General features: G+C 44.5%; 1 protein-coding gene across 1 annotated transcript in view; it reads right to left on the bottom strand.

Moving 5' to 3' along the window:
- Nucleotides 1-10,227, bottom strand: part of LOC106821299 (DENN domain-containing protein 5B-like) — a 55,748-nt gene that overhangs the window by 39,383 nt on the left and 6,138 nt on the right. Inside the window, 5 exon segments of the mRNA XM_014826051.1 lie at nucleotides 872-1,043; nucleotides 1,794-1,964; nucleotides 2,340-2,524; nucleotides 3,750-3,875; nucleotides 9,768-9,794. Coding sequence (XP_014681537.1) covers nucleotides 872-1,043; nucleotides 1,794-1,964; nucleotides 2,340-2,524; nucleotides 3,750-3,875; nucleotides 9,768-9,794 — 681 coding nt within the window.

Raw genomic sequence — 10,227 nt, 5'->3', positions numbered from 1 at the left:
AACAAATATAGTGTTTTCGTTCCAGGAACTATTTGCGCTCGTGTAGGGATACTATTTAGCATCCTCTGACATTTCGCTCAACATAATTTATTTGTATTTTTGCCAAAACTGCATCCGACAGGGTAATTCAAAATAGTCATCTTCAGAGCACATTTCTGGCTCAATGAGAACGTGATGTTTGCATACTGCAAGTACTGAAGTATGCTCACAGTAGGTATATATATGCATCTAGCTACGAGGTCTATCCACTTTAAAGAGCACAGCGTAACGTTTTCGCTACACAAAGTACCGATTTCGGAGAGCAAAATGATACTAACCGACAAATAAAGACAAATTATGTGTTCATGTACTATAACAGTCATATCCTTATAATTTTACTTATATGCAGTTCAGCAGCTCAAACACTGACACCTGTCTGTATATCTGCTCGTATACTGCTGTTGCACTCCACATTTCACACTTGACCCAAACATGGCCATATTTCACCAGCACTCGCTAGACCTTATCACACACAATCTCCGCATACATGCGCCACCAACTCCTCCACAGCTGCCTCAGTTTCGAGGCGACTGCTGCGATGCTACGGAAAGGGCAGGAGAGACTAGGGACACCAGGTTTTTGAAAGGTCTGTATTTTATAGCTAAAACATCTACCCCGCACAACCAATGTTGCCATAGTGAGTTGATAATATTACAGCCAAGAACAACGAAACATGAGTTTCGTTAGCAGCCTTATCGTGAGTAATTATACATTTTACGCTGGAGCCTCTTGAAATTTTTAACTTAGCTCACGGACCCCTAGTACTACCTTTGCAGACCCCCAGGCTTCCGGGGACCCCAGGTTGGGAACCACTGGACTAGAGAGGCCGCACCTGTTCTGCGAGCGATGGCGGTGAGCTTCTGCATGGCTTCGCTCTGCTGCAGGATCTCCATCTTGTTGGGGATGCTGCTGCCGGGGCACAGCGTGCTGTACTTGTTCTTCGACGGCAGCGTGCTGCACAGGTTCGACCCGTTTCTCAGCTCCCTGCTCTTGTGTCTCGACACCTGCGCGGCAACAACGACGACGGCGCGATTAAACTACAACAATGGGACGGAGTTTCACCACTTTATTGTGAAGTTTAAGTGCAAGAGGGAGGGTGAGGATTTGCTCCTGCTCTTGTGTCTCGACAACTGCGCGCGCCGTGGTGGCGACGGTAATGACGGCGATATTAAACGACAACAATATGTGCTTATATCGTGCCGTGGTGGCGACAATGACGACGATGCGATTAAATGACAACGATGAGATGGAGTTTCCCCACTTTCTTGTAAAGTTTCAGTGCAAGAGGAAGGGTAAGGATATAATACTTGAGAGATTAAACAACGATAGAGATTAAACAATGGCAAGATGGAACGATTAGAAAAAATGATAGGGAGATTAAACGTTGATGTTGCACCGAGGAGTTCAAACGTAAATAATGGAGTGGCGTAGTAAATGATTTCACACCGATGAAAACAGGCCCTACGTAACAGCCCTGCCACTACACTGAACAGCTAGAAGAGCCACTACCTATGTATCACTTATTCATCCATCTCTCTACTCTACCACCAGCTAGCATCATGAAATGCAAACATCACGTCGCAACATCGACGCGAAGGAGATACGGAGAACACCGACTCTGCAACAACGTCCCCAAATAACCAAAACAAAAAATAAATAAATTTAATAAAATTTAATAAAATTAAAATAAATAAATAAAATTATCGTGGCGAACATCCCTGACGCCATCTACAACAACGTTTGGCGCCACCTACCCGAGTGAGAGTCTGATAGTTTTCCTGAGGTTCGCGCCCGAAGAAAGGCACGTTGTAGCGGATGAGAATCTCGGAGATCTCCTGCATGAAGTCGAGGCGATCGGGGAACAGTGGCAGATCCTCGGGTAACTCCAGTACATGGTTGTCTATGTCCACGAAGCACAGGTTCGCCTGAATAAACAAGAGAACGTGTGAGAATAGACGACACAAACAAGAGAACGTGTGAGAATCTACGACGCGCATGGTCGTCAATATCCACTAAGCATAGGTTCTCCTGAACAAACACGAGTATGTGTGAGCTGCCTGTGAAAGCAAGAGAATGCATAGGTTGTGTAAAGAAACAAGAGAACATCAAATCACCCGAAGAAACAAGATAACACGTGAAAATCAATGACGTGCACGATCGTCTACGTTTTCTACGTTTCTGACGCACAACCTCACCAAACAAAAACAAGAGAACACGTGAAAACAGGTGCAGAATAAGCACAGATTCAAGAATCACTGTAGAGGGCGCTGAAAGAGATCAGTGCGGCGGAACAGCGTTACCTCTCCCGGCAGCTGCAGCGTGCCGCGGTCCTGGCTGGCGAGGTGCAGACCCATGATGTAGGGTACCGGCGCGTCTAGGAAGTGCAGCAGGGATGCGGGCAGTATCGGCACGTAGACGTGTTGCCACGTGTACGGAAACAGCAGCATCGTGATGCCCTCCGCCACCAGACCCAACTTGTGATAATCTGTATAACGTGAAATGCAACAGGCACAGCTCGTGATAAACAGGAATGCAAAGGCAGCAACGAATACCAGTTACAACTTGTGATAATCTGTAACGTGAAATGCCGCGGTAAATTACCAGAAAATAAACAGGAATGCGAAAGCTGTAAAGAATACCAGGTACAACTTGTGATAAACTGTTACATGGTGTGGTGCTGTAAATTACCAGGTACAACTTGTGATAAACGGGAATGCAAAGGCAGCAATGACTACCAGGTACAACTAGTGATAATCTGGAATGGGAAGGACCCAACTTGAAATAATTGGGGATATATGCAGTATATACCAGGCCCAACTTGTGATCATCTGTGAAATGTGTAAAATGCAGCAGTAAATTACCAGGCACAGCTCGTGATAAACAGGAATGCAAAGGCAGCAATAAATACCAGGTACAACTAGTGATAATCTAGAATGGTAAGGCAGCAAAGAGTACCAGGTGCAACTATTGATAATCTGGAATGGGAAGGACGAAATCACTATACGCCAAAACGTGTTACAATATGAAATGTGAAGGAAAAGGTAAACAAAAGGATCAACAATCGGGGATATAAGCAGTATACACCAGGTCCAACTTGTGATAATCTGTAATTTGAATGACCTGACTCAACTTGTGATAATTAAAGATGTAACAGAAGTAGTAAACACTGGCCCCAGCTTTTGATAAAATTTATGGATGTGAAGAAAGTAATGATTACCAGTCACAACCTTTTTATAATCAGAATCTTAAAGAAAGCATTGAATACAAGTAGCTCCACTACATCTGGTAATTTGGATAGGGAAGGCTAACACCACGCACAACTTTCCACACTTTGTCATCCAGTATGGATGACACGCAGTATGATTAACTAACTTATAATTAACTTAACTAATATAAAATTATATAATTAATTATAATTAATAAATTAATATATTTATTAAATAACTAATATAATTAGTTAATATAACATCAAAACAACTCAAAGCTGTGATGTAGTATGATTGCATCAACTACAACTAAACGGCCCACAAGTAATGTCACGTCAACTAATGTCACGTTAACTTACATCAAGTCAACTAATGTCACGTCAACTAATGTCACATCAACTTACGTCAAGTCAACTAACGTCACGTCAACTAACGTCACGTCAACTAATGTCACATCAACTAACGTCACGTCAACTAACGCGTCTTCGCACGCATCGTACACACCTTGTGAGAACAGCAACACCTGATGTTCTAGAAGAACACTTGTGAACAGAAGAATGATGTTCTCGACACCCAACAGAGTGAACATCTCCCTTAATGAGTAGTCGAACAACGGCAATTCGGTCAGTCCTGCCAACAAGAGATACAAGTTATTCGTTTATTACAATTATAATTATTATTATATCGTTTATTATCATTCAGTTTTATTTATTCGATCTTATTCGAGTTTATTACAATTATTATAATTATTATTACATCGTTTATTATTATTTGTTATTACAAGTTATAGCTCGTTCCAGATGACAACATAAACAATATAACAGCAAAACAATTACTAACAAACATCAGTGGTTAGCAATCAGTTAGAGCATATAGAATAATATTTATTTTATTACTACATATTAATCTGTACATATTGGGGTTAAACTAACAACTTCAGTTACAGAAAGTAAAACAACACAGTTGCAGAGGAAATAAGGAACCAGAAGGAGATATAAGAAAATGTTTTCATCAGAATGCCAGGTAGATATGGAATTCCAGCATTGGATGATAAAAGACTGCAAACGGAAACCTAATAGTTTGCAAAGCCAACGCGCAAATTGTATACTATGGTGAGGTAGCTTACTCCACAAATCCTAGAGTGTAAAACTATACTTGCAATACATGCAAATAACTGTAATAACTTGGCACAATACAAAACAATCCCTCTCAAAATTCATGAAAATCCATAGTCACCAAAGGTTTCTAAAACTGCCTGTCAAAAAACTAGCCACATGCGTCAGTTAAATTACATTTAATTGCTCTAATTTATTTCCTCGGGTATTTTACCAGAAACCCATTATGGCGCTAGTTTAAAAACAAAACACGCTAAAACGCTAGGGTAGCCAGCTGTTTTTAACGATTTTCCGTACGACAAAAAAAAGAAAAGAAAGTAAAATAGTAAAATAGCAGCTGTGAAATGAAACAGTGGTTGCACTTGTCACCCACCACTCATTATGCCTGCAAACTGGTAGATATACCAAACATGCAAAAAAAACATTCTCAGAGGGCATATAAACGGATCCATTTGCATCGAACGACTTCACACCTAAACAGTTTTCGAAGCCGACTGTCGAAGAAACTGAAGGGAAGATTCATGGCAAACACATTCGTTACAAAAGACAAGGCAACTGGCCAGAGGAAAACACACGATCAGTCAATCCATAACAAAATGAAACTTGACAGGATGAATTACGGCTAAGCGAAGACGAGGAGGAAGATAATGAAACGCGTGGTAACACTACGTTCATTACGATGCTTAAATATTCTCGCACACACGCGCATTTCACGGACGCTGATCCAACTTTAACCCTTCACCTGTTGAGATGCTCTTCTATAATTTATAAACCACTCAAGACACTCATATCGTGTTGCAATTGAGAATGAAGAAGCTAGGTAATAACGCAGCCAATCATAGATACTTGCGTGAGGGGGTACACACCGACACGCATGAGCTCAACCAAGCATCATAATCCTCGCTCGCTCCCGAACTAATCTGCTGCACCTAACCACCGTGAAAACCACCGTAAAGAACTTTTGATGAGGGAATTGTTAGATGGGAGAGTCGCCGTGAACAAACAGGTCGGCAATGAAGGAGTGCATCACCACGGAAACTGGTCGGCACAGGAAGAGGTGCCTCGCCACAGCAACAGGTCGGCAGCAGAGGAATGCGTTGCCGAGGAAACGGGACGGCAGCAGAGGAATGCGTCGCCGAGGAAACGGGACGGCAGCAGAGGAATGCGTCGCCGAGGAAACGGGACGGCAGCAGAGGAATGTGTCGCCATAGAAACGGGTCGGGCGGTGGAAAGGAGCGTCAACTTGGAAACTGTTCGACAGCAGAGGAATGCGTCGCCGAGTGGAAGCAACGGGTCAAAAAAGGATGAGCGCATAATCGCCGAGGAGAGTGTCGCCATGGGAACAGGTTCAGAGTGGAGCTTGTTGCCGTGGTGACAAGATCGGTCAGCGAGGCGTGGACGGAAGCAGGGGAAACCATCGTCAGAGATCACGTTAAACACGAACAGACGTGGCTGCATTTATTCACACTTTACACGCAAAATAATGACGAACGTTCCTCGGCTTTTCAAATCTGCCTTCGACTCCGACGTCGCAAAACGAACGGAGTCGAATGAGATGTTATGACTATTACTAGACGAGGATTTCCCACTCGAATATTCTTCGATTCTGTTTCGATAACGCGATCCCATGATTGAGACCTTCCCAGCGACTTTACATTGGGTCAATTTCATAACCCCACCGTCCACCCACTCGCATCAACGAGCTTTTGTGCAACTATTAATTTCCCGCTGACACATTTAAGGCGCAGCCGGCCGTCAATTATTCAGAGAGCTGTTCGCTTGTTGACTCAGCGTCTCTAGCGACTCGAGCCGCGCTCGCGATGGCGTCCGATTGCCGGCCGCAACGCTTTTACAAGTATCGGCATCAATATTTGAGAAGTCGATGGTGACGGGAAAAACTCGCGCGCGCACACGTGCCTACGCCGAGGCTGCTCAAACGTCCGCTATAAAAATCCACTCACTGAATGGCTGCGATAGCAGAGGAACGGTTGCCCTGCCTGCCACACTGTGCCGTCTCGCTATAACTCAATTCCAACTCTTTCACATGGAGTATTACTCGACGGCTTTTCTAATTCGATTCGCAACGAGGCATCTGCATTGATGCATACGCAAATTTAATATCGCACTCTCTTCGTTATCGGCATCTGCTTTCGGCGGATTCGGAATTAATGATGTGTGTGTGCAGCAGCAGCAGCAGCAGTATCAGCAGCATCAGCAGCAGCAGCAGCAGCAGCAGCAGCAGCAGCATCAGAACAGTGGGATGCTAATGCGTGCGCGTAATAAATGCACGCCTGCTTGTAACGGGGACTCGTCTTTTCGACGACTCTCGGATACATACGCGGCAGTCGAGTGTAGATGTGAATGCTCGCTTCACTGCACGGCACATATCTCTGTTGTAGACTCTGATACGAGTGTGGCACTCGCACTAGCTACACATAATTGCATGCTTGTGTAGGGAAGGTATGTCGTAATGTATATATATATCGTTATAATAAAGCTATCTATTATACACACGAAGCCTTCGACCATCATTCCGTACGTTCTGTGTCGACATAGGAAAACCGCCCCTACACTTGCTGTACGGACAGTCTCACATCGACTGCACACATAATTGCATGCTTGCTGTACGGACACGTCGGACAGTCTGCTGTAGTACAGTCTCGGACATGTACATGATGTTGTAGTAATGCGGTCATTCCCTGCAGGCAGGCAGCAGCAGCTCTAGCATTACGTGATGCTGCAGCAGCAGCAGCAGCAGCAGCATCAGCAGCAGCAGCAGCAGCAGCAGCAGCATCAGTTGTGTGCTGTGCTGTACATGCGGCGAGGGACAACATCCGTCATTGGGTGGGTGGGGGTGCAGGTGGGTGGTAGCGTGGGTGCGCTAGATTCATGGTCAACTGATCTCTGGTAGCCTGCGGCTCGTGCTGAGATGACACAGAATTCCTGACACACTCAGGGCTAACTGCGGCTAACGCCCACCCCGTTTCTTGCCGGTTTATGTTATCCGACCTGAAAGTACTCCTGCTCGTACTAGAGGATGTGATGTGCAAGGCTTGCACGTGTCAGCAAGGGTGGGGATAAATTCCTACTGTTATAGAGCGTGTAGGCTACAAACCAATTTTTCATTGTAAACGAAATTTCAGTGTGTGTTACCCGCAAAAACAAAACTACCAGAATGAATTGCTAGTTCTTATCAAGAGCGTAATAAGTATGTTAAAGGACTAGTGTCGAGCTTTTCAGCTAAAGTAACTAAAATTAATACTTATTATGAATAAATACTTAATACGCTCTTGTTTTTATTTATCTTTCAAGGCCAAATTACTGCACCATACACGTCCTTGTATTTTATCGTTATTATCAAGATATCATATGAGAACTTTTACTACACGCAGACATATGATAGCTCAGGAACATATTTTGCACTGTCAGCTATAGTGGCAGTGCATAAACTTCTCACGTCAAAAAACTCATAACAAATGTTTATCTTTAGCATACTCTGCTAGCATGTGATCTGGTAACCACAAAGTCAGTCTGCGTGCACGATTTTACGCATTTACACTTTGTATACACTACAGACCAAGAACCATTTAAATTCGTAAGCATACATGCGTCATACAGGCGCTTGTTGCTTGTGCTTTTCAGTGGCAGATGAAATCCGTCAAGCATTAAAGATCATACTAACGTAAGATTTACGTACGCATGTACGCATGACGATAAACTAGAACGTTGGCAGAGCTGCCGGTGTGAAAGCGAACACGCACTTCATCCTGAATCATACATGAATCCATACATAACTAATGTATCTAAAGGCGTAGTGCTGTAACATGGTGTGATCATTGGTGAACACAAGACCAATAAACTGTGCCCTACAAATTTTATAATCTCTCGCTATTCTAGGCATATCCTGGGAATATCCTAGGATAGGAAATGTCCTAGGAATATCCTAAGAACATGTTATATATCTTAGATGAGTATCCTAGAATAGCGTCAGATTATTCAAATTTCTATGGCACAAATTACTTGTCTAACTAGGTGTGTGCTGCTACCCCCAGAGGTGAGGTAACAGTCACCTACATGCGCCCTTGAGCTACGCCTGAACACGGTGTTAGTAAAAGTCCATTAACTTTTATGTTCAACATGCCTGATATGACGTATCTACAATAGCCGTGGGCAGCCAATCACTGAAGTACTACCTATTACGCTTGAGGAACACTTTCACATACTAATATATACTGCTAAGATAATTGGAATAGCATATAATGGAGGCGTTTGTTCCAATATACTGGTCGTTATTAATTCATGCAATTATAATTTCATGTTTTAAGCTTCATAATTGCCTTGAGCAATTCCTTTAATCAAACACGTGCACACACTTAGAACCATTACACATATTTCGCCTACGCATAGATCTGTGGTCAATTCATGCTCTTAGGTCGTCGGTTGGTTTTACAGACGTATGAATTGCTCACTTAGTTTTAATGAACACGGGGAGTTCCATCAGCCTGAGAGACTATCACTTTAATGCATGAATAATTTTCTCACCCACTCCAGCAGTTAATTGATGATGCGATAGCAATTAATAATTTTCCTGCAGAGCTTCAAACGAGAGAGTTATCGTCAGATTAACGATCATTGTTCATCTCATTTCCCCAATCTCCTCCATCCCTCACATCCACTTCCTCAGCATCCCCCTCCCCAGCATCTCCTTCCCCACGCCAGATCTCCCTTCCCAGCATTCACCGTTCCGCAGCATCCTGCCTTCCCCCAGCATCTCTTCCCCAGCTATCTCCGTCCCAGCTCTCTTCCTTCCTCAGCATCCTGTCCTTCCCCAGCATCTCCTTCCCCAGCATATACTTCCCGCAGCCTCTCATTCCTTCCCCAGCATCTCTTCCTCCAGCATCTCGCTTCCCCTGCATCCTCCTTCCACAGCATCTCCTTCCCTAGCATTCCCCCCCAGCCTCTCCTTCCCAGCATGCGTCTTCCCCCAGCATCTCCTTCCCCGCATCGTCCCTTCCGCCAGCATCCTCTTTCCGCAGCATCTCCTTCCCCTCAGCCATCACCGTTCCCACCATCACCTTCCCCAGCATTCATCCTTCCTCAGCAATCTCCTCCTCAGAGCATCTCCTCCCCTGCATCTCCTACCCAGATCTCCGCTCTCCAGCATCTGCCTTTCCCAGCATTTCCTTCCGCCCCAGCATCTTCTTCCCACATCTCTTCCCCCGAGCATTCCTGCGCCCCAGCAATCTCTCCCAGCTCTGACTTCCCCAGCATGCTGCTTCCCCGCAGCATCTCGTTCCGCGTGCAGCTCCTTCCCGCCGCATCCACTTTTCCCAGCATCCATGTAAAAATTCGCTCCCATCCACTACCATGACGTACGCAAGCAGATTCTAACAGCCAACTCCCTAACCTAGTCGTATGGAGAACCCCCCCCCCTCTCTAACGGACCAATCTGCTTGTTAAGCTAAGAGAGTCGGCTCCTATATTTGTCAGTGGTCATATCAGATGTGTCCACTTTGCAAGAGCATAAGGGAGTGGTATGCACAGCGACCACTAGTTATCTCCTATGCTAGTCAATATTGAGAGGATATCCCCTAGTTATCCCTTACCTGGTAATGTATACAGTGACCCCTAGTTATCCTTACTGGTAATTGTTACAGCTAACCGCTCAGTTATGCCCTTACCTGGTAATGTATAATCACTGTGGACCCCTGTTTCCTACTGGTCAATGTAATCAGTAACACTCTAGTTATACCTCTTACCTGTAATGTAATCACTGGTCCCGCTAGTTATCCTACCTGGTAATAGCTATATCAGTGCTCGCCTAGCTTAACCTTACCTGGTATGTATACAGTGACCCCTAGTTATCC

This window comes from Priapulus caudatus, unplaced genomic scaffold (assembly GCF_000485595.1).
Source record: "Priapulus caudatus unplaced genomic scaffold, Priapulus_caudatus-5.0.1 Scaffold68, whole genome shotgun sequence".
Lineage (NCBI taxonomy): Eukaryota > Metazoa > Priapulida > Priapulimorpha > Priapulimorphida > Priapulidae > Priapulus > Priapulus caudatus.
Note: the sequence above shows the minus strand (reverse complement) of the source record. Positions and strands in the feature narration are given on the sequence as shown.